At 47.9% G+C, this 24,441-nt stretch overlaps 1 protein-coding gene across 1 annotated transcript in view; it reads right to left on the bottom strand.

Moving 5' to 3' along the window:
- Positions 1 to 24,441, bottom strand: part of SCARA5 (scavenger receptor class A member 5) — a 98,968-nt gene that overhangs the window by 11,505 nt on the left and 63,022 nt on the right. Inside the window, exons 6-7 of the mRNA XM_083605334.1 lie at positions 23,141 to 23,239; positions 6,990 to 7,046 (exon numbers count right to left, since the gene is read on the bottom strand). Of these exons, the coding sequence (XP_083461460.1) occupies positions 6,990 to 7,046; positions 23,141 to 23,239 (156 nt within the window). The remainder of the gene's footprint in view (positions 1 to 6,989; positions 7,047 to 23,140; positions 23,240 to 24,441) is intronic.

Raw genomic sequence — 24,441 nt, 5'->3', positions numbered from 1 at the left:
CCGGCCCCTGATGGCAGGGAATAGTGACATGCTGAAGGACGCGAGGAAGTTTTTTCGCGCCATGGATTTGATGTTTTCCAGCGAGATTGAACAGGGACTGGTGCGCAGACAATTGATGGCTTGCAAACAGGGGAGCCGATCGGTTCGTGAGTACTGGACTGAGTTTACAATGTTGATACATAAATTGGGGTGGGACCTATCGGCGGAACCCATTCAAATGCTCTTTGAAGAGGGGCTTTCTTCGGCGGTGAAAGATGAACTTTCCCGGGCGCCCAGGGCGGAGTCTATGGACCAGCTGACCAAATCAGCGCTGACCATTGGAGCGCGCCAGGAGGCAAGAGCCTTGGAGAAGCGGGAGGGGAAAGGAGAGCGTTGGAGGGATTTCCGCATTCCAGAGATTCCAGAACCCAGTTTCCCGCCCGGAGAGCCGATGGAAGTTGGAACAGCGCGCGCGCGCGCAGTTTCAAATCCCAGTGAAGGGAGGAAGAAGGAGGGAAAGAGCGCCAAGAAATGTTACCTCTGCCAGCAGCCAGGTCACTTTGCCAGAGTCTGCCCGCAAAGAAAGGAATGGCAAGGGATGGCGGGAGCTGTTGGGGGGAAGGAGGAGGAAGTCCAGGAGCCAGTAAAAGCCAACGCCTGTCTGCCACTGTCAGGGCACTGCAGACAGGCCAAGGAGCAGTAAAAGTGCCCACTCCGGAACCTCCAAGACCAGCTCTAGTAATAGAGGTGCTGCTAGAGCTGGCAAACGGATACCCACTAAAGACCAAGGCGCTGTTGGACTCAGGCAGCTCCTGTAATTTTATGAGCAAGGAGTTTGCAGCTGAACACCAGATACAGACACTCCCTTTAAGCAACCCCCTGCAGGTCACCACGATCGATGGGAGGGAGCTGTTGGGGGGAGAAGTTAGCCTACAGACCGTCCCAATGGTTATGAGGGTGGCAAGGCACACTGAAAGGATAGCGTTCAATGTAGCCACCCTGGGAGGGGCGCCAGTCATTTTGGGAATGAGCTGGCTAGCGTTGCATGACCCGCTAGTGGGCTGGCATCAGAGAGTGGTCTCCTTTGGGTCAGCACATTGCCTGGAACACTGCAAAGAGGGAAAGGTGCCAGAAGGGGCAAAAGCCTCCCTAGCAGGGATGGAAGTGGCTGACAAAGGGAAGGTGCCCAAACAATACGCTGACCTGAGCAAGGTCTTCAGCGAAAGGGAAGCAGATAAACTACCACCGCATAGAGACTTTGACTGCCAAATTAACCTGGTCCCTGGGGCCCAGCTGCCCGTGGGGAAGCTGTACGCCATGTCAGACAGGGAAATGCAGGAGTTGAGGGAGTTTATTGACAAAAACCTGAAGAGAGGTTTCATCAGAGAGTCCAGAGCGGTGGGGGGCAGCCCAGTGTTTTTTGTGGACAAAAAACACACGGATAAACCGAGATTGATCGTGGACTACCGGCGGCTAAATGCCGTGTCAGAACCAGTGACTTTCCCCATGCCCAGGATTGATGACATTTTGACCAGGGTGAGGAAGGGAAAGATATTCACGAAACTGGACCTGAGAGGAGCGTACAACCTGATACGAATAAAGAAGGGGGATGAATGGAAGACAACGATGTTCACCCCCCTAGGGGCTTTCGAATATCTTGTTATGCCCTTTGGATTACAAGCAGGCTCCGCCTGTTTTCAATCGCTCATGAACCATGTACTGGGACATTTGCTCTACAAGAATTGCGTGGCCTTCCTCGATGACGTGCTGATATATTCAGAGAATGAGGAGCAGCATGTAAAGGATGTCAGGGAAGTGCTGAGCCGGCTGCAAGCAAACCAGTTGTGGGTGAAATTGGAGAAGTGTCAGTTCCACGCCAAGGAGGTGGAATTCCTGGGGTACCGCTTATCAGACAAGGGATTAGCCATGGATCCAGGCAAGGTACAGGCGGTGCTGGAATGGAAGACACCGAAAACGAAAAAAGATGTGCAAAGGTTCTTAGGGTTTGGGAACTTCTACCGTAAATTCATCAAGAACTTTGCCCACTTAACGGCTCCCATCACGGACTGTCTAAGCAGCAAGAAGAAATTCGTTTGGACGGCGGAGGCGGAGCACGCTTTTGAGGAATTGAAAAAGGCATTCGCTTCGGAAGAACAGCTCCTGCATGTGGATTTACAAAAACCCATGAGAGTGGAAACTGATGCCTCAGACCGGGCGGTGGGGGCGGTGCTGCTTCAGCCAGGGAGCAATAAGTCGGAATGGAGACCGTGTGCCTTCCTTTCGCGTAAGCTGAACAAATCCGAGAGGAATTACACGGTATATGACCGAGAACTACTCGCCATTCACGAAGCGTTCCGGAGATGGAGGCACTTACTAATTGGCGCACAGCATAAGGTGCAAGTGTGTACGGACCACAAGAATTTGGAGTATTGGAGAACGGCACGAGTGCTCAACCAACGACAAGTGAGATGGGCCCAGGAGTTCTCCAAATTCCATTTTGAAATCTGCTATGTGCCAGGTCCAGAAAACATCAGAGCGGACGCTCTCTCTCGCAAACCTGAATATTTAGAGGGGGAGGGAGCGCCAGAAGAGAGACATATTATCCCAGAGGACCACTGGGTGTGTGGTGCGGCCTGGGTGGGGCAAAGAGAACTGGTAGAGGGAACGGTAAATGATGAGTACGCCCAGGAGAAGCTCAGAGGTTTAAGGAGAGAGGGAGAAGACCCCGGAGGTTTTGAAGAAAACGGGGCATTGTATTACAAAGGGGCGCTATATATACCCGAAGGGGAATTGAGGGGGAGAGTACTCAAACAGCTGCACGACAATCCCACAGCGGGGCATTTTGGGCAACACAAGACCATGTGGTTGGTGACCAGGGAGTTTTGGTGGCCCAAGGTGAGGGAGGATGTACGGGAGTATGTGAGAAGGTGTGACCAATGCCAGAGAGCCAAAGGAGAAAGGCGGGCACCAGCGGGGTTATTAGAACCGTTACCCACACCAGAACGACCGTGGGAGGCGGTGTCGATAGATTTTATGACTGATCTGCCCAAATCCCAGGGGAAAACCGCCATACTAGTCGTAGTAGACCAGTTAACTAAGATGGGTCACTTTGTAGCTTGCTCACATGCAGTCACAGCGGAAGAGACAGCAAAATTGTTTGTAGAACATATTTTTAGGCTGCATGGCGCCCCCTTGAGGCTGGTTTCCGACAGAGGGAAACAGTTCACGTCCAGATTCTGGAGGAAGCTTATGAGCTTGTTGCACGTAGAGGTCAACTTTTCGACTGCCAGGCACCCTGAGACCAATGGGCAGGCGGAGAGGGCAAACGGTATCCTTCAACAATACCTGAGGTGTTATGTCAATGACAGAGAAAACGATTGGGTCGAAAAGTTGGCACTAGCGGAATTTGCTTACAATAATGCAGAGAATGTGTCCACAGGGATGAGCCCCTTTTTGGCTAATTATGGGTGCCACCCCAGGGCGTTTCCAGGGGAAGGAGGAGAGAGATGGAGTGTTCCGGCCGCTGAACTTTTTGTAGAAGAAATGGAAGCGATCCATCGTCAACTCCAACACAACTTAGAAAGGGCCAAAGAAGAATATAAGAGGCAGGCAGACAAGAGCAGAAGGGAAGGTGAAACAATTAGGGTGGGGAGTCGGGTCTGGCTATCAACCCAAGGGTTGCCGTTCAAGGGGAGTTGCAAGAAATTGAGACCCAAAAGATTGGGACCATTTGAGGTCATCCAACAGGTCAACCCAGTGGCTTTCAGACTCCGGTTACCGAACCACATGAAACTGCACCCAGTATTCCACAGGTCATTACTGTCACCATACAGGGGGGAAGGTGAAGGGGTGTCCACACGGGGGCCAGCCATAGAAGAAAGGGAAAGCCGCAACTATGTGGCGGAAATCATCGACTCCAGGTGGAAGGGTAATCAGGTGGAGTATTTGGTCGCGTGGGAAGGGGAACCGGAGTCGGAAAACACCTGGGTGAAGGCAGAGGAGGTCCATGACGAGGTCTTGATCGAAACGTTCCACCAAAGGTTCCCCAGGAAACCTCAGACAGTAGCGAGGTTCCGGAGGGAGTACTTTGGCACCACCGACGATGAGGAGGAACTGGAGGGATTCAGGGAATCGGAGTTGGAAGGAGGTACAGACTCGGAGGAGGAGGAGTACTTGGAAACCGGGAACAGCAAAAGGTGGAGGGAAGTGTTCGAAACTTCGGAAGATGAGGGAGGTTCCTTCAGGGGTTTTGCTCCCTCGCCTCCCGCAGAGGAGGGGAGGGAAGGGGGTGAAGGGGGCCCTAGAGGGGAGGTGGATGTCAGGGAACTGTCATCTGAGACGAAGGAGGTGAAAGGGCTCATGGAGGGTGAGAGAGACCACTCAGCGGAGGAGGGGACCAGCAGGGGGAGAAGTGGAGTTACAAGGGAAAGTGAGTCGGAGGGAGGGCTCAGAGATACTTCAAGCGAGAACAGTGGAGAGGTTTCAGGACCTCCCGTAGGGACACCCACTCCTCGGCGGAAACTGTCACGCCGAGAGTCCAGAAGACGCGTTTCCGTTAAGGAGCTTTTATGCTGGAAGAAGTTCCGTAAACGCCCACTGTCCGATTCAACGAGCGATTGATGGAGCCATGCTTAAGGAGCTCCATCACAGACAGAGGTTTGGGAACTTAGCCAAACTCTGAGGGATCAGGATTTTACGCACAAGCAGCTCACCATCCCATCACAATCGGGAAGAACTTTCAAAGAGTAAGAGCAGTATGGCTGTGGAGCAAACTCCCTCAGAAGGTGGTGGGCTCTCCTTGCTTGGAGTTTTCTAAGTGGAGGTTGGATGGCCATTTGTCAGGGATGCTTTAGCTGAGATTCCTGCATTGACGGGGGTTGGACTAGATGACCGTTGGGGGTCCCTCCCAACTCTACTTTTCTATGATTCTTTTAACAGCTGTTGTTTCTCTTCCTCTGCATGCAAAAATGCCATATTTGCCGCAGTATTTCTTAGGCCAGCCGCAAGAGGCCCCCTTCTCTCTCTTCATTTTTCTTATTTTTCTTATTAAATTTCCATTTCATAATATTAAAATACATCCTTGTTATTCGCATTGGTTTTTGCTCGTATGAGCTGATCAACTTCCCTCCTTTCTGCCTCATGGTTTTCATAATTCCTTTCTATGTTATTGCATTTGTGCCTCTTCCAATTTACGTATCGTTCATTCCAATCGTCATAAATTTTAAATAAATATAAAAAGGCATTAATTGTCAACATTACAAGTCTTTTCAAATCAGTTCTGCTAGCATTGTTAATTGTTTGCAGTGAGAGGCCCCTTTTTCTTAGTCGGGTCCCTTACTCTTAGAAAGTCAATACGAACCTCCCTGGCGCTTGGGATTTTATTTTTTCCAGCAATGCCTGGACTGCACCCCCAAAAGCAATCTGTAGCCCAGGGGTTTACATGCTCATTCCCACCCCCCGGGCCCCCGTTTTGCATGAGACCCTAGAGTTTCCCGTGGCCTTTGTTCCTCTTCCGTGCGTTTGTTTTCATTGAGCCTATTACCTCTCTGAGCCTTGAGCAAAAGGGGAAAATATAAGGAAAAGAAATAAACATGATTGCTTAGGAAAACAAGCCCGCGAGCCCATGCAGCTGCACAAAGATATCATCGGCCGGGATAATTGGGACCATGTGTCTGTTAGGGAAATGGGAGATTTATGCCCTAGTGCAGAGAGAGCACTGCTCTCCGAATCTCCCCGGTTAAGGAAGGAAGAAGGAAAGAAAGACGCCCGTTTCTTATTCTGTTTGCGGAACGGACATCTTCAAAACTGTTAGGATCCAAAATCTGTCTGTCTGTCTGTCTGTCTATCTATCTATCTATCTATCTATCTATCTATCTATCTATCATCATCATCATCATCTATCTATATCTATCTATCTATCATCATCATCTATCTATATCTATCTATCTATCATCTATCTATCTATATCTATATCTATCTATCTATCTATCTATCTATCTATCTATCATCTATCTATCTATCTATCTATCTATCTATCTATCATCTATCTATATCATCTGTCTCTATCTATTATCTATCTATCTATCTATCTATCTATCTATCTATCATCTATCATCTATCATCTATCATCTATCATCTATCATCTATCATCTATCATCCATCATCTATCATCTATCATCTATCATCTATCTAGCATGGGAGCATTTTGCGCCCATTTCACAAGCAAAATGATCCAGAAGATGAAGCGACTCTGCTACGAACAAAGTTTGCAGTGTTTGAGACTTTTTGGTTCAGAGAAAAGGAGAAGAAGAGGCGAAATCATGGATTTTATAAGATTATGCGTAGCATGGGAAAGTGGGGAGGGATAATTTTTCCTCCCTCTTTCATACGGCTAGAACACATGGCTGCTGGAGGAATCAGAACAGATACAGTCATACCTCGGGTTACAGCCGCTTCAGGTTGCGTTTGTTCAGGTTACGCACCTGCCAAAACCTGGCAGTACCAGAACAGGTTACTTCCAGGTTTCGGTGGTTGTGCATGCACAGAAGCGCTAAATTGCACTTTGTGCATGCACAGAAGTGCCGCTGCGGGTTGCAAACACTGCGGGTTGCGAATGTGCATCCTGTAACTCATGCTGTTAGCCAGCTCTTTGTTTCCAAATCTATTTGGGTATATCTGTGTGTGGTATATCTGCACGACAAAGACACAAATCTCCATCTTCTATCCTTAAGGCCCACAGGGACCACATTTCCCTAGACCTGAGCATCTCCTGCATCCGTCAGCATCAAAATTAGAACCCAAATTTATGTATTTAAAAACTAATAAATACAACCCAGGAGAGGCCCTTGGGCCCTTTAACAGCAGCCACACCTGCAGAAATTCACCAGGTGCAGCTTTGCCCATCGACGACACTTTCAATGCCTTTTTCTCACATGGCAGTTAAAGGCATCGGAGCACCGGCCGGAAAAAAAGGTGGCAACCCACAGAGGAGAAACAAAACCCTGTCTTACCTGGTTCTCTGCCTCGGTCTCCTCTTTCCCCCTTCTCCCCCTTTGGGCCTCGATCACCTGAAAGCAGAAAAAAAGGCATCAGACTGAATGCTCTCACAGAGGTGCCTGGGAACACTCAAGTTGCATTATTATTTTACAATAATAATAATCAGCACTACCCTGTGAGATAGTTTAGGCTGAGAGCCCAAAGTCACACCCAGTGGGCTTTATGGTAAGGTTACCAGATTTTTTTTTCTTTTTCTTTTCCATTTTTTTTATTAGTTTTCCAATTTTATAACAAACATATCCACAAACAAAAAAAGAAAACATCGAAAAACAAGCAAACAAACATATACACAAACTGTAAAAATTCCACTTTTGTTATCATTGTTGGGTGACTTCCTCGAATCCCCCTGGCTGAGTTTCCATATAAATCATTGCAGCAACTTTTCCAAAACCGATTTCACATAAAATTTACTTAGTCCATTTACATCTTTCTTTCTTTTCATTTTAACTTTTATCCATAGTATTCTACAACATCACATATTTAAATCCTAGGCCAATTTGGTACTTGCAAGTAATTCTATTTAAGTTATCATATTTAACTAGATAATCTTTGAATTTCTTCCATTCCTCTTAGTGCTCCTCCTCCTTCTGGTCGCGGACTCTTCTGGTCAGCTAGCTCCCAAAAATCCATCATCTTCATCTGCCGTTCCTCCACTGTTGGTATTTCTTGTGATTTCCAGTTTTGGGCCAGCAAAATTCTAGCTGCATTTGTGGTGTACAAAAACAATCTGACATCTTTCTTGGGTAATTCCAAACTTATTATTCCAAGAAGAAAGGCCTCTGGTTTCTTAATAAATGTATATTTCAACATTTTTTTTCAATTCATTATAAATCTTTTCCCAGGTTACCAGAATTTTTTCAATGAAGCCGGGGACACTTTAATTAATTAAATACTACGTGTTCGGGACGTTGATGCTGCAGCGATGGCAGTGGCAGAGGGTGGCCACCACCTTGACCTCAACTGCCACGTTTTCCCTTCCTCTGATGCTTCTATCTCCTTTCTCCATTAAAATTAAATGAATAAATACTACATGTTCGAGACATTGATGCTGCACCAGTGGCAGTGGCAGAGAGGCCGCCGCTGCCTTGACCTCAACCGCCATGTTTTCCCTTCCTCTGATGCTTCTATCTCCTTTCTCCATGAGCCTGGAAAGCCCCTGAGTTGTTAGTTCTTCGGTGGTGGTGGGGAAGCAGTGCGTGGTGCGTCAGGCATGGAAGGCGGAGAAGGAGGGCCGAGAGCAGCGGCGGTGGCAAGGCTCGGGCAGCGCGATGCCTCCCTTCCCATTGGAGCAGCCCCAATCCCATTCCTACTTGTGTGCAAGCAGAAGGGGGCAGGGATCCCTCAAATGGGAAAGGAGGCATCTTGTTGCCTAACTGAGAGATCCCTGCCCCCTCCTGCTTACACTCAAGCTCAGATAGACAATGTGAAGCCTCCCTTCACAGCTGAGAGATCCTCGCCCCGCTCCTGCTTGCATGGAGGCTGCTCTGATAGGCAGCATGAAGCCTCCCTCCGCAGCTTAGTCGCTGGGGTCAGGGAAGGTGGACTAGATGACCCTTGGTGTCCCCTCTACAATTCTATGATGAGGCGATCAGAGTCTACCAGGGATGGCGGCACCTGCAGTCCTCTCAGTCTCTCATTTTCCTATACAGAGCTGTCAGGAGTTCAGCCTACACTCGAGTAGGACCCTGCCCGACTGGCATGTTCTCTCCCTCCTGGTCGAGTGTTTGGGAGCTTCATAAGTTTTCTTCAGCCCAAACATCACAGCGACCAATGCCAACCGACACCGGCACACTTACGGACCCGCAGAGTCTTTGCAGTTGCGTAACGAAACACAGCAAGTCAGCATTTTGGCTAATCTACTTTATTTACGGGACGCGGGTGGCGCTGTGGGTTAAACCACAGAGCCGAGGACCTGCCGATCAGAAGGTCGGCGGTTCGAATCCCCACGACGGGGTGAGCTCTCATTGCTCAGTCCCTGCTCCTGCCAACCTAGCAGTTCGAAAGCACCTAAAAGTGCAAGTAGATCAATAGGTACAGCTCCAGCGGGAAGGTAAACGGCGTTTCCATGCGCTGCTCTGGTTCGCCAGAAGTGGCTTAGTCATGCTGGCCACACAACCCGGAAACTGTATGCCGGCTCCCTGGGCCAGTAAAGTGAGATGAGCGCCGCAACCCCAGAGTCAGCCACGACTGGACCTAACGGTCAGGGGTCCCTTTACCTTTACTTTATTTACATATAAACACATACGGAGCACTGCAACATGGCTCCCTCTCTCTCTAGCATCAGACAGCAAAGAGAAAAAGAACAAAGGACAATAGTCCCACTTCACGGAACACAGTAACACAAACATCCTGTCTCTGTCACTTCCCAAAACATATACCATCATGTGAAAGACAACAATCCCATGACTGCAGTCACGGAGCAGGAATTCTAACAGTTTTGTCCGTGCCCTCCTCCCTGCCGAGTCCTAGAAGGGCAACACTGAGACTCCAGGGGGCACAGGAAGCTGACAGGTGCTGCCACTTCCTGGACTGGTTGTGAGATGGCGAGCGGAGCGAGGCCAGTGGGCCAGTGCCACCTTCGCCCTCATGGACCAGCCTCCACGTTTTCCAGCTGTTGCCTCCAGATGTTCCTTCGCTCTCTGGATTCTTTCCTCCCTATAAATGGGACGCCCACCCCCTCACCCCCTTTCTCTAACCTGCTGGCAAACGTTTCCCAGTTCTGGGTGGCATAGCCAAGTGACTTTGCATCGTGCGCAGGCAAGGCATGGAAATTGGCGCCAGTTCTCCAGCTTCCTGGCATCCGGTCAAAGGGTTCCCTCTCCAGCATTTTGGTGGCCCAAGTGGCGTTGCGATGGTTTGGCCCATGACTCCTCCCCGCCCCGCCCCCTCCTCCGTGGCTTCCTGCCAACCAGCGACTTGATAGGTGACCACCAAGTCCCAATAAACAAGGCCAGATCAAATTTTCTTTCGCTCCCAGCCAAGCTGTTCCCTTTTAACCATTCGGCCAATTAAAAACATATGTTTTCTGAGCCTGAGCGTTTGTGTGGTTGGCAGGGATTCACGAGCTGCTTTAGACAGAGTCGTTGCACATATATGCCAGATTCAGTGGGTCAGGAATGGCCTGATCCCATGCGAAAACTTAAAGGTATCTTACTGGATCTGACCAGATGGGTTCATCCAGCCCTTGGGTCTCTTTGAAACAGGAGTCTTTTCAGTGGTCTCAAAATTATCGGAGAAAAAGCATAGGGCCCAAAATAGAATCCCAAAGTCCTACTGGACATCTCCTAATTTTATTCAATCTTCCCTGTGACAGCCCTTGAGATATTTGAAGATGGCTCTCCTATCTCTTCTCAGTCTCCTCTTTCCCAGGCTTAACATTCCCAGCTCCTTCAACCATTCCTCATAAGGCTTGGTTTTCAGATCAATATGATACAATATGATAATCTTTATTGTCATTGTCCCATACAGAGCAACGAAATTGAAAAATCTACAAGACATTCAAAACCCAACAAACCTACTATCCCAGCTATCCAAACCTGGTTAGCCCCCTAAAAACTCTGATACCCCATTTTAAAATACAATATACTCCCATACAGACTGCGTTTAAAACCAAAATCACATTTGGATAGAAACTGTTTCTCAGGCGGCTAGTCCTTGTCTTTATAACCCTGGACCTTCTTCCAGAAGGCAGAAGCTGAAAGAGATCATTTCCGGGGTGCGCACTATCCTGCGCTATCTCTGCAGCTTTCTTATGGCTCCTGGAAGCATAGATTTGATCCAAGGTGGGAAGAGTGCACCCAATTATTCTCTCTGCAGTCTTTACAACCCTGGACAGCATTGTTTTTCCCCTGACGGTTCAGCTCCCAAACCACACACAGACCATAAGTTAATACACTCTCCACAGTACAATGGGAAAATGCCATCAACTGGTCCTTGATTCTCCTGGTCGCCCTCTTTTGCACACCTTCCAGTTTGTCAACATCCTTCTTAAATTGTGGTGCCCAGAATTGGACGCAGGACTCCAGGTGGGACCTGATTTTAAAGAACTGGAAAAGGTTCAGAAAATGATCAAGGCGATGGAGCAACACCCCTACTGAGAAAGGCCATGGAGTTTAGGGCATTTTAGTTTAGGGAAAAGACAGATAAGAGGAGGCATGGCAGAAGTTTATAAAATTATTCCTGACATGAAGAATGTGGAGGAAGAAAAGTTTTCTCTCTGTGTCTCCTAATGCTAGAAATCGTGAACATCCAGCAAAGCTGAATGTTGGGCAATTCAGGACAGGTAGAGGAAAATCCTTCGGCACACAGCACAGAGTTAAACTACGGAACTCCCTGCCACAGGAAGCAGCGGTGGCCATCAACTTCGATGGCTTTAAAATAAAATTGGATGTTGATGTCTTCTAGCCAGGATGGCTCTGTTCTGCCTCCACAGTTGGGAGGCGACAATAATTCTGAATCCCAGTTACTGGAAACTACAGGAGGGCAGAGTTGCTCTTGTGCTCAGATCCTGTTCACAAGTTTCACTTTGGGGCATCTGGTTGGCTGCTGTGAGAACAGGATGCAGGACGAGGTGGGCTGTTGGCCTGATCCAGCTAAAGGCTCTCCCTATGTTGTTATGAGAATTGACTGGCAGTTTAGTGCCAGCGGCGCACTCCAGGGCAAAACAAAAACACGAAAACACTGTTTTTTTTTAAAAAAAGTAGCTAAGGAGCTCTCCCCAAAGGTAAGAGTGAACAGCCTCCCCATCTCCCTCTCCTTATAATTTGATCATGGCTTTAAGCCAAGGGTTGCCATGCTTGGACCACTGGTCGCTAAGGTGATGATGGAAGAAGAAGAAGAAGTGTTTGGACTTGATATCCCGCTTTATCACTCCCCTAAGGAGTGCCTGGCGTGCTCTGGTCCATGGGGTCACAAAGAGTCAGAGACAACTAAACAACTAAACAACAACAAGGAGTTCCTAAGGGACGCAGGTGGCACTGTGGGTTAAACCACAGAGCCTAGGGCTTGCCGATCAGAAGGTTGGCGGTTTGAATCCCTGCGATGCGGTGAGCTCCCATTGCTTTGTCCCAGCTCCTGCCAACCTAGCAGTTTGAAAGCACGTCAAAGTGCAAGTAGATAAATAGGTACCGCTCCGGCGGGAAGGTAAACAGTGTTTTTGTGCGCTGCTCTGGTTCACCAGAAGCGGCTTAGTCATGCTGGCCACATGACCTGGAAGCTGTACGCTGGCTCCCTCGGCCAATAAAGCGAGATGTGCGCTGCAACCCCTTTACCTTTTAAGGAGTCTCAAAGTGGCTCACAATCTCCTTTCCCTTCCTCCCCCACAACAAACACTCTGTGAGGTGAGTGAGGCTGAGAGACTTCAGAGAAGTGTGACTGGCCCAAGGTCACCCAGCAGCTGCATGTGGAGGAACGGAGACGCGAACCCGGTTCCCCAGATTACGAGTCCACCGCTCTTAACCGCTACACCACACTGGCTCACCATCATGATGGAGTCATGATGGTGATGGAAGATGGTCTCCAGGTACCTGTTTTGGGGGTGGCAGGAAGAGGAAGAGGATGCAGAAAAGATTTTGTGTATGTGTGTTGTTTTTAAGAGGGGAAGGTGGCACTCCTTACCCCGGTACGCCTTTCTGCCTGAGGAAAAAAGGAAGACCATCTGGCCTGGCTCTGTTCCCAGACCCTAAGCCAGAATTCCCAGCACAATATTTCCTGATAGGGTCCCGCCAGAGCCATTAAATATATGGAACAGCTGGACGCATTCATTGCACCGGCTGGTGGGATGGTGCGCAAGGGCTCATGCGCCGATTCGAAACACATCTTTTAAGAGCAACATCCATTTCCACGGTGTGGGACCTCTTATCGGCAAAATCTCTCGCAAGGCCAAGCCAAGAAGGGAGAGGGGATTTTTTTGGGGGGTGGGTGTTGGCAGGGAGAAAGTCAGTTTTGCAGGTGCTGAAGGAAAAGTTGCACGCACAAACTTGGGCATCGTTGCTTGCACTCAGAAGTCCTCTATAATTTGTGTGTGGCGGATGAGGTTTGCACCCGTCGCAGTGTTGAAAATGAATGCATTTGGCAGCCCGTGGCAAATCCATTTTTGTTGGTTTGGAGTAAGGCTCCATGCAGTTCAGAAGTATCCCGGCAATAGTATGAGATACTATGAAATGAATTCTATTAATTGTTTTCATAGAATCACAGAATTGTTGAGTTGCAAGGGACTCTGAGCATCATCTAGCGCAACCCCATGCAATGCAGAAATATGCAGGGAACCTGCAATCTTGGCGTTTATTTTGTTGGATTACAGACCCTCCAACATCCCGCTGATCAAAAGGGGCACATTCATTTTTTGGTCCCAGGCTCTCACAGAGCCAGCTGAATCGCACCAGACCAAAAAACGGGGCATTCCAGGATCCAGGATGCTCGTGTGGTTATTGTGTGCTCCTTTGAGCTCAACATTTATTGTTGGGAAAGCTGAATACAAATATTGTTGTTGTTGTTTAGTCGTTTAGTCGTGTCCGACTCTTCGTGACCCCCTGGACCAGAGCACGCCAGGCCCTCCTGTCTTCCACTGCCTCCCGCAGTTTGGTCAAACTCATGCTGGCAGTTTCGAGAACACTGTCCCACCATCTTGTCCTCTGTCGTCCCCTTCTCCTTGTGTCCTCCATCTTCCCCAACATCAGGGTCTTCTCTTCTCATGAGGGGGCCAAAGTATTGGAGCCTCAGCTTCATGATCAGTCCTTCCAGTGAGCACTCAGGGCTGATTTCCTTCACAATGGATAGGTTTGATCTTCTTGCAGTCCATGGGACTCTCAAGAGTCTCCTCCAACACCATAATTCAAAAGCATCCATTCTTCGGCGATCAGTCTTCTTTATGGTCCAGTTCTCACTTCCATACATCACTGCTGGGAAAACCATAGCTTTAACTATACGGACCTTTGTCAGCAAGGTGATGTCTCTGCTTTTTAAGATGCTGTCTAGGTTTGTTGTTGCTTTTCTCCCAAGAAGCAGGCATCTAATACAAATATTAAAACCTTCTAAGATAGAGAACTCTTCACATCTCCCTAGTTGGCCACCTGTATCCACCACAGAGATTTGAGAATTGATTTCATCAATGCATCCTGGAAAAGCGCCAGGGGAAGACATGATCCCCCCCAATATTTTTCTCCTGGACATAAATTGGGGGTCTCCCATTTTGGCAAAACTGTTCACATATATAAATATAACTGGAGACACCTCTCTAGGGTGGTTTGCCAGTAGAGTTGTGCCAATCTTCAAGAAAAGTGGCCCCTCAGACCCTCACATTTATAGACCTCTTAGTCTCCTGGATGTGTAGCAGCCACTGTGCCCCATGAATTCATCTCATCCTCTTTTAAAGCCATGAAGATTGGTGAACATCACTGCCTCCTGTGGCCAGGAGTTCCATAGTTTAACTCTTGTGCTGTTTGAAGGATGTTCTGTTCTCTGTCTTGAACATTCAGCTTCCCTGGATGTTCATCTTGTCCCATGGTTCCCAATGTGCCTGACAGGGGGGCAATTTGATTTTTATGGGGGTGGCAATTTTGAAGCTTGTTTAGATCACATTAATGGCCCTTTGGCTTCCTCCACGTGAACAGAAGTTCATTTTCTGAATAATAAGAATTACCATATTTTCCCGTGTATAAGACTAGGTTTTTCCCCTAAAAAATAATGTCAAAAATTAGAGGGTGTCTTATACCGTCATACCTTGGGTTAAAGTCGCTTCAGGTTGAGTGTTTTCAGGTTACGCTCCGTGGCGACCCGGAAGTAATGGAACGGGTTACCTCTGGGTTTCGCCCCTTGTGCATGCGCAGATGCTCAAAATGACGTCATGTGCATGTGCAGAAGCGGCGAATCATGACCCACGCCTGTGCAGACATGGGTTGCATTCTGCTCTGGATGTGAACGGGGCTCTGGAATGGATCCCATTCGCATCCAGAGGTACCACTGTACATCTTTTCCCCATTTTCTTAAATCTGACTCCCCCAAAATAGGGGGCATCTTATACATGGGGGGCATCTTATAGATGGAAAAATACGGTATATGCCATTGGGGGGGGGGCATCAGGATTTTAGAGATGCTTAGGTGGGGCATGGTCAAAAAAAGGTTGCAAACAACTGATCTAGTCCAACTCCCAGCACAGGTGTCTCCTGGGTGGAAAATACTGGCGTGCTCATAGCTTTCTCACTTAACCATCAGGCATAAGCTCCTCTGTGTAAATATTTTGGTTTGTTTTGTGGAGAGGGGATTTGTTGTCTTCTCATTTTCGGTTCCCCTGCTTTCGAAATGAGAGTATTAGTGCGTTAGCTCACATCCTGTGAGTGTGAACCAGATAAGCGTTTTTGCGCCGTTAGCGGTGATCGAAAACAGCCATCGCTTGGAAAGATGAACTTTCTTTGTAAATCGCCCTTGGCTTTCGCCTCCGATCAAGTTAGAAAGAGCCCCATTCTGTCCATTCCCCATCTAATCTGTCTTCGGGGGATGGAGAAGGAGATAAAACTTTCTGGAAATGAAAGAGCCTCGCCGACTGCCGGCCCCCCGTGCCAAGGCAAACGGAGACGGGCAGCGCCAAGAAGCCAAGATAAACTTTCCTCCTGACAAGGGAATCGAGCCGCCTTGGCCACAGAGAGTTTCCCAGGCTAGAGGAGGGAGATGCTGGACGGGCAACGGAGGGGGGAGCCTTGGCAGAGACGATGGCCTCCTTGCCTAGATCAGCCTTCCCCAACCTGGTGCCCTCCAGATGTTTTGAATTCACCACATGTTTTCTGGGCACCACAATTTAAAAAGGATGTTGACAAGCTGGAAGGTGTGCAGAGGAAGGAGACCAAGATGACCAATTGTCTGGAAGCCAAGCCTGATGAAGAACGGTTGAAGGAGATGCAGATGCTTAGCCTGGGGAAAGAAGGAGACTGAGAGGAGATAGCAGAGCCTTCTTCAAATATCTCAAACATGGAAGGTAGAGCAAGCTTGTTTTCTGCTGCTCTGGAGGGTAGGACTCGAACCCATGGCTTCAAGTTTCAGGAAAGGAGATTCTGACTAAACATCAGGAAGTACTTTCTGAAGGTAAGAGGTTCTTCAGCAGTGGAACAGTCTCCCACAAGCAGCGGTGGACTCTCCTACCTTGGAGGTTTTTAAGCAAAGGTTGGATGGCCATCTGCCATGGATTCTTGAGCTGTGATGCCAGCCTTGAAGGGGGTTGGACTAGATGACCCCTGAGGTCCCCTCCAACTCTACAATTCTATGACAAACAACTGAAAGTGCCAGGTTGTGAAAGGGCATCCTAGATGTCCATCTCAAATTTTGAAACTATTCACTTTTTCATTTCCTGGGATTTTCAATATTTATTTATTCAAAAGTGATCCAATTTGATGTACTTAAGCATACTTTTCAAGCACTCCGGTCTGTGATAAAGATTCATTCTCTAGCAAACTACTTGTGCTCTGGAAAATGAATCAGACTGGTGGTTCCCAAACCTTCTGAGCCTGCGGCGAGCATTTGGGAAACTGAGAGAACATCGTGGAGGACAGTCATGATCTCAGGGGCCAGCCATGAATTCTCACCACCTCCAGAGGGTTGAAAGAGAGCCCTGAATCTGAAGCCCTGGAGAATACAGAGCTAGATGGCTGAGGTTCCTATAAAGACGCCTGCTTCTTGGGAGAAAAGCAATGACAAACCTAGACAGCATCTTAAAAAGCAGAGACATCACCTTGCCAACAAAGGTCCGTATAGTTAAAGCTATGGTTTTCCCAGTAGTGATGTGAAGGAAATCTATACGTGTGCAGTTTTGCATTTTAAACCCATGTCAATCAAAGCACCGCCATGACTGCGGGGATATAATGGAGCCTGCTTCTGAAGTCCAGATGCTGAACACATTTCTGCCATGTTTTTGTGGTTGAAAACAACTGTGTCTTTTTAATGCCTGCCTCAAATCTGAAATTGTTTTTATAATTAAAATAATGTTGCTTTTTGGAATGGCTGCAATGGTTTTCCTTGTTAAATCACTTTAAGGCATTCTATGGGAAGTAATTCATGAATGGAATATATAAGTTGAAGATCATGGAGAACACTATCAATGTTCAGACAGCAGTCATGAAATTAAAAGATGCCTGCTTCTTGGGAGAAAAGCAATGACAAACCTAGACAGCATCTTAAAAAACAGAGACATCACCTTGCCAACAAAGGTCCGTATAGTTAAAGCTCTGGTTTTCCCAGTAGTGATGTATGGAAGTGAGAGCTGGACCACAAAGAAGGCTGATCGCCGAAGAATGGATGCTTTTGAATTCTGGTGCTGGAGGAGACTCTTGAGAGCCCCATGGACTGCAAGAAGATCAAACGCATCCATTCTGAAGGAAATCAGCCCTGAGTGCTCACTGGAAGGACAGATCCTGAAGCTGAGGCTCCAAGACTTTGGCCACCTCAGGAGAAGAGAAGACTCCCTGGAAAAGACCCTGATGTTGGGAAAGATGGAGGGCGCAAGGAGAAGGGGACGACAGAGGACGAGATGGTGGGACAGTGTTCTGGAAGCTACCAGCATGAGTCTGACCAAACTGCAGGAGGCAGTGGAAGACAGGAGTGCCTGTCGTGTTCTGGTCCAGGGGGTCACAAAGAGGCGGACACGACTAAACAATAACAACAACAACAACCAAGTGTTCATTTGTCAGCAAGAAGCACTGACGAAGGTACCTCACCTTCATGACTTTTTCTGATCCCGTTTGAAAGACATCAGACTTGGTGGCCTCGGTCCAGTATACCTGAAGGAGAGTCTCCACCCCCATCGTCCAGCCTGGACACTGAGGTCCAGCTCTGAGGGCCTTCTGGCGGTTCCCTCCCTGTGAGAAGCCAGGTTACAGGGAACCAGGCAGAGGGCCTTCTCGGTAGTGGCGCCCGCTCTGTGGAATGCCCTCCCACCAGATGTCAAACAGAAGAACAACTACCTGACATTTAGAAGACATCTGAAGGCTGCCCTATTCAGGGAAGTTTTTAATGTGTGACATTTTAATGTATTTTTAATCTTTGTTGGAATCCGCTCAGAGTGGCTGGGGAGACCCAGCCAGATAGGCGGGGTACAAATAATAAATTATTATTATTATTATTATTATTATTATTATTATTATTATTATTATTATTATTATTATTATCTAAGCCCGTTTCCGAATGCAGCAGGACACATTCCCAAGTACACATGTTCAGGATTGTGGTACAGTGCTGCATTCTATTGGTATTTCTTTCAAAGCAAGTTTTGAATATGAGGAGCCTCTTGGATCATCTAGTCCAATTTCCTGTTCTCAGTGACCATCAACCCTCAAGCTGGATTTAAGTACAAGAGACAACTTTCTTCCTGGGGTTTCCAGCAACTGCGGTTCAGAAGCATCACTGCCTTCAATGTGGAGGCAGAGCACAGCCATTGTGTGACTTTTCTCCATAAATTTGTCAAATCTTCTTTTCAAGGTTATCCTGTGGGGGTGAGTTCCACAGGTCAACACCATTCAGCCTCTGTGGGATGTTCACAAGTTCTAGCATTTGAGAGCTGGGTAATAATTGTTCTCTTTTTGCTTCCCCTGGGCTAAGAATAATTTTATAAACTTCTTATCACAGCACCTCTTACTTGCCTTTTCTCTAAACTGAAAAGTCTCAACCTTTCTTCCTTTTCTTGATAATTTGGGTGGCCCTTTCCTGAGCCTCTCCCAACTCTGCAGAATCCTACCTCGCAAGGTTGTTGTGAAAATAGAATGGGGAGGGGAAAGAGAACTATGTAGGTCTCCTTGGCTTTCCTTGGAAGAAAAGCGTGATATGAACAACAGGAACAATTGGCGAAGGCTTCTGAAAAAGCACAAAGGGAGAGGGCAGGACCCCTCTAAGATTCACCAACCCAAGGAGAAGTGATTCTTCCCCTCTTCCTAATAGTTTTTATTCCCATATCTATGGGAAGATCTCACAGACAGGCCCCAGACCAAGGCTGTTTCCCATCCCGCTAAACTATTCCGACAAGCTGCCCGAGGATCAAAACGCCGCAGTGCGGGAGGTTGGAGGAGGGCAAGGGGGGGCTAATGAGACTCAAATGGCGAGAGGCGCAGCGTGAAGGCAGCTCATACACGCCGGGCTCAAAGCCAACAGGAAACAGGAGCCAGGAATTTGGGCTGGGGGGCACGGGGGTGTGTGTGCTTTTTAGGCGAACTTTGGGGGGGTAGGAAATGAAGGGCCCCACAATATCTGAGGCGCATATGCAAAAAAGCATGTAAACATTTGGTAAGTAAAGGGTCGTGATTCATAATGCTTCTTTGGATGAGAAAATTCGTCAGGGCTGATAATTCGGAGCAAAAATTTAAGCGAGGCGGCATTTTCAAAGAGGTTAACAGGGGCGGGTTCACTCTAGAATTTGTGGGCATTCAACGAAGCTGAATTTTGGAAGGTTTGGGACAGATTTCTTCACACAGAGCAGAGTTAGACTGTGGAACTCATTCCCACTGGAGACAGAGGGTGAAAATTGGAGTAGATAAATTGATGGAGGACTCTATGGAGCTTGCCAAACTGACTGGGAGACTCCGAGACCAGAGAGAAGAGACGGTGGAAGAAGATTGGAAGAAGTTTAAAGAATATTTGGAAAAAAAATATGTTAATATTTAAATCTTAGAATAGCTTTGGAAGTGGATACAGGCTGTAGGGTTGGAGGTAGAAGATAGTTATTTTAAAATAGTATTATTTGTAAGTGATAAAATGTGAAGATTTTTATGGTAAAAGTAAGCGTGATAAAAAAAATGGTTAGAAATTATTATATAGGAAAACTGCTAAAGAGGAGGTAAAATGAAAATCAGATAGGGGGGACTTGGGGAAGCCCACCTAATGTTTAGAAAAAATAAGGATAAGACAAGAACTTGTTTGTATTGTTTGTTTTTCTGTTTGTGCTGTTTAGTTGTGTTATAAAATGAATAAATTGTTTTGAAAAAAAGAAGAAGATCAATTGATGGAGAAGACCCATGATGCCTACGTAGGCCTTCCTCAGAAGATAACCCAACTTGTCAACATGCCTTTTTGTTGTCAAACTACCAACATGGCATCCTTGGTGTCTTCTCCTTTAATGCCACCTTAGTTATGACCTGGTGAGGGCGGTTACCTGTTTCTCCCTTAAAAAGTTGGAAGAACAGCCTTCCTTCACACTTCCTCCTCTTTGTGCCATCTGTCTTGTTTAAGGGTCAAATTAATTCCATGGAAGATGACTTTTAGCCAGCCCTCTTAATCTGAGATTCCTGCAAGGCACGGGGTTGGACTAGATGACCTTGGGGTTTCCCTTCCAACTCTACAATTCTATGATTCTACCCAGACACCATGGGGGAAATGGCATCTCTCTTTCTGTGCACACTTTCTCTTTCTCTGTGGGAGATCATTCCTGGAAGGGGGAATTGAAGTGACTGGAGGGACTGGGGCATGTGCCCTTCACTCAAAAATCCAAATGTGAAAATGAGCCTGAAAAGGTTCTGGGTAGCCCAGTTTCAAAGGATGTGGACAAGCTGGAAGGTGTGCAGAGGAGGGCAACCAAGAGGATCAAGGGTCTAGAAACTAAGCCTTATGAGGAATGGTTGAAGGAGTTGGGTATATTTAGCTAGGGAAAGGGGACGCGGGTGGCGCTGTGGTGACGCTGTGGTGGCGCTTGCCGATCAGAAGGTCAGCGGTTTGAATCTCCGCGACAGAGTGAGTTCCTGTTGCTCGGTCCCTGCTCCTGCCAACCCAGCAGTTCGAAAGGACGTCAAAGTGCAAGTAGATAAATAGGTACCTCTCCGGCGGGAAGGTAAATGGAGTTTCCGTGCTCTGCTCTGGTTCACCAGAAGCGGCTTAGTCATGCTGGCCACATGATCCGGAAGCTGTACGCCAGCTCCCTCGGCCAGTAAAGTGAGATGAGCACCGCAACCCCAGAGTCATCCACGACTGGACCTAACGGTCAGGGGTCCCTTTACCTTTACCTTTACCTTTAGCCTGGGAAAGAGGAGACTGAGAGGAGATCATTAAGCAAACAGTCTATGAGCACCTAGAAAGGAATGCTGTGATCACCAATAGTCAGCATGGATTTCTGAAAAATAAGTCATGTCAGACTAACCTGTTCTCGTTTTTTGACAGAATTACAAGCCTGGTAGATGAAAGGAACGCAGTGGATGTAGCCTACCTTGATTTCAGCAAGGCATTTGACAAGGTGCCCCATGATATTCTTGTAAAGAAGCTGGTAAAATGCGGTCTTGACTATGCTACCACTCAGTGGATTTGTAACTGGCTGACTGACCGAACCCAAAGGGTGCTCATCAATGGTTCCTCTTCATCCTGGAGAAGAGTGACTAGTGGGGTGCCACAGGGTTCTGTCTTGGGCCCGGTCTTATTCAACATCTTTATCAACGACTTGGATGATTGACTCAAGGTCATCCTGATCAAATTTGCAGATGACACCAAACTGGGAGGGGTGGCTAACACCCCAGAGGACAGGATCACACTTCAAAACGATCTTGACAGATTAGAGAACTGGGCCAAAACAAACAAGATGAATTTTAACAGGGAGAAATGTAAAGTATTGCACTTGGGCAAAAAAAAATGAGAGGCACAAATACAAGATGGGTGACACCTGGCTTGAGAGCAGTACATGTGAAAAGGATCTAGGAGTCTTGGTTGACCACAAACTTGACATGAGCCAACAGTGTGACGCGGCAGCTAAAAAAGCCAATGCAATTCTGGGCTGCATCAATAGGAGTATAGCATCTAGATCAAGGGAAGTAATAGTGCCACTGTATTCTGCTCTGGTCAGACCTCACCTGGAGTACTGTGTCCAGTTCTGGGCACCACAGTTCAAGAAGGACACTGACAAACTGGAACGTGTCCAGAGGAGGGCAACCAAAATGGTCAAAGGCCTGGAAACGATGCCTTATGAGGCACGGCTAAGGGAGCTGGGCATGTTTAGCCTGGAGAAGAGGAGGTTAAGGGGTGATACGATAGCCATGTTCAAATATATAAAAGGATGTCACATAGAGGAGGGAGAAAGGTTGTTTTCTGCTGCTCCAGAGAAGCGGAGACGGAGCAATGGATCCAAACTACAAGAAAGAAGATTCCACCTAAACATTAGGAAGAACTTCCTGACAGTAAGAGCTGTTCGACAGTGGAATTTGCTGCCAAGGAGTGTGGTGGAGTCTCCTTCTTTGGAGGTCTTTAAGCAGAGGCTTGACAACCATATGTCAGGAGTGCTCTGATGGTGTTTCCTGCTTGGCAGGGGGTTGGACTCGATGGCCCTTGTGGGCTCTTCCAACTCTATGATTCTATGAGATAGGAGAGTCACCTTCAAATAGCTTAAGGGCTGTCACGTGGAAGATGGAGCAAGCTTGTTTTCTCCTGCTCTGGAGCGTAATAATAATAATAATAATAATAATAATAATAATAATTTATTATTTATACCCCGCCCATCTAGCTGGGTTTCCCCAGCCACTCTGGGAGGCTTCCAACAGAACACTAAAATACAATAACCTATTAAACATTAAAAGCTTCCTTAAACAGGGCTGCCTTCAGATGTCTCCTAAAAGTCTGGTAGTTGTTTATCTCCTGGTGTGGGGGACGTTCCACAGGGCGGGCGCCTACACCGAGAAGGCCCTCTGCCTGGTTCCCTGCAACCTCACTTCTCGCAGTGAGGGAACTGCCACAAGGCCCTCAGCGATGGACCTCTGTGTCCGGGCAGAACGATGGGGGTGGAGACGCTCCTTCAGGTCTACTGGACTGAGGCTGTTTAGGGCTTTAAAGGTCAGCACCAACACTTCGAATTGTGCTCGAACCCATGGCTTGCAAGAAAGGAAGAACTTTCTAATGGTAAGAGCTGTTTGACAGTGGAACAGACTCTCTTAGGAGGTTGTAGACCTCCTTTCCTGGAGGTTTTTAAGCAGAGGTTGGATGGCCATCTGCCATGGATTCTTGAGCTGTGATTCTAGCCTTGAAGGGGGTTGGACTAGATGACCCTCAGGTTCCCTTCCAGTTCCACACTTCTGAGATTCTAATGTTGGCACGCACTGCTGTGCTGATTCCTCTGAATGCAAGTGAGAAAGACATTCGGACCCTTTGAAACAGATCATCGTACCTGCAGCTCCACGTGGCCCAGGCATGCCTCGTGGGCCAATGTCTCCCTGGTCGCCCTTTAGCCCACGCTGCCCCATAGGTCCTCTTTCGCCGGGGAATCCTAGATTCAGAGAGAAAAGAAGGAAAAGTCAGGCCCACAAGAGTCAGGATCCAGTGCGCTCCTCATGAAATTGCATGCTATTGTCGCAGGAAACCCCCCACCCCCCCAATCATTCAGTTTGTACAAACTTGACACACACTTGCGCACGACATACGCTACGCTTCTGTTATAAATTCATAGAAAATCAGCCATACATCGGATCTGCACCGTTCCACTTTTATCTACTCCATGAAGGAAGGACTACAAAATGGGGAAGGTTTGATACAGGCCAGCCATAATCCGTTAACTGTACCAGCACATACACAGGAGCCCTGCCCAGTTGCTATGCCAGCCCTGACGGTCCCAGACAGAAGACCATCAAGATCACAAAGAACTTGCATATAGGAGTGGATTCAGCACTGGAACAAAGGACAATGATCAGATCTTCCCTCTGGGGGCAGGAAACTGCAAACTCCCCTCTGTCACCTGGAAATGACTCATGGGGAGGGGGAAAGGGGGAACCAGCCAGGTGACAGGACACTCAGGTTACCTCCACAACTCCTCCCTCAACCCCTCCTTTTTGTGATGTAGTTGTGATGTAGTTCCATTTTGCCTCATCTTGTTGCGGGTGGGAGTCCTGTCGCGACAGTATCCAATAAAGGCCAAGCCTACAGGCTGCTGTTTTGCTCCAAGTTATCCTGGTTGGTGTCTTTGTTTTTGTCCAAGGGAGCCCTCGGATTTCTCCGTTAACACTATGGTTTCAATGGTGAACAACAGGAACCAACACCTGGAGGCTCTCCTGTCTCCACACCCCAAATTCTGCCAAGTTTATAAAACTTATGGGTAGCCTGTGACCTTCCTGATATTGCTGAACTTCAACTCTCCTCAGCCCCAGATGGAGAAAATGTAGAGGATCCCATCGCTGCATGAATTTATGACTTAAGGGATGACTAGACAAACAAAGCCACTTCCGCCCTGCAGAGGAGGTGGTGTTGCGGGGCGTCACAGCACCTCTGCACAATTGGGGGAATCCCCGGCCACGTCACCTCCTGGCCAGCCAATCGGCTGGCTCTGGGGGCGTGGCCTGCTCTATTTAAGGCAGGATGCGGCCGGGAATCTCCCTCTTTTCCCGCCTGCCAGCTGTTCCTGCTTTTCCCACCCTCCCGCCCTATAAGGTTTTCGTCCCTTGACCTTGCTATGGACCTTGGTTGGTCACCGTTGAG

The sequence above is a fragment of the Podarcis filfolensis genome (genome assembly GCF_964270895.1).
Source record: "Podarcis filfolensis genome assembly, chromosome: 3".
NCBI lineage: Eukaryota > Metazoa > Chordata > Lepidosauria > Squamata > Lacertidae > Podarcis > Podarcis filfolensis.
The sequence above is the reverse complement of the archived record's forward strand: the minus strand, read 5'-3'. Positions and strand labels throughout refer to the sequence as shown.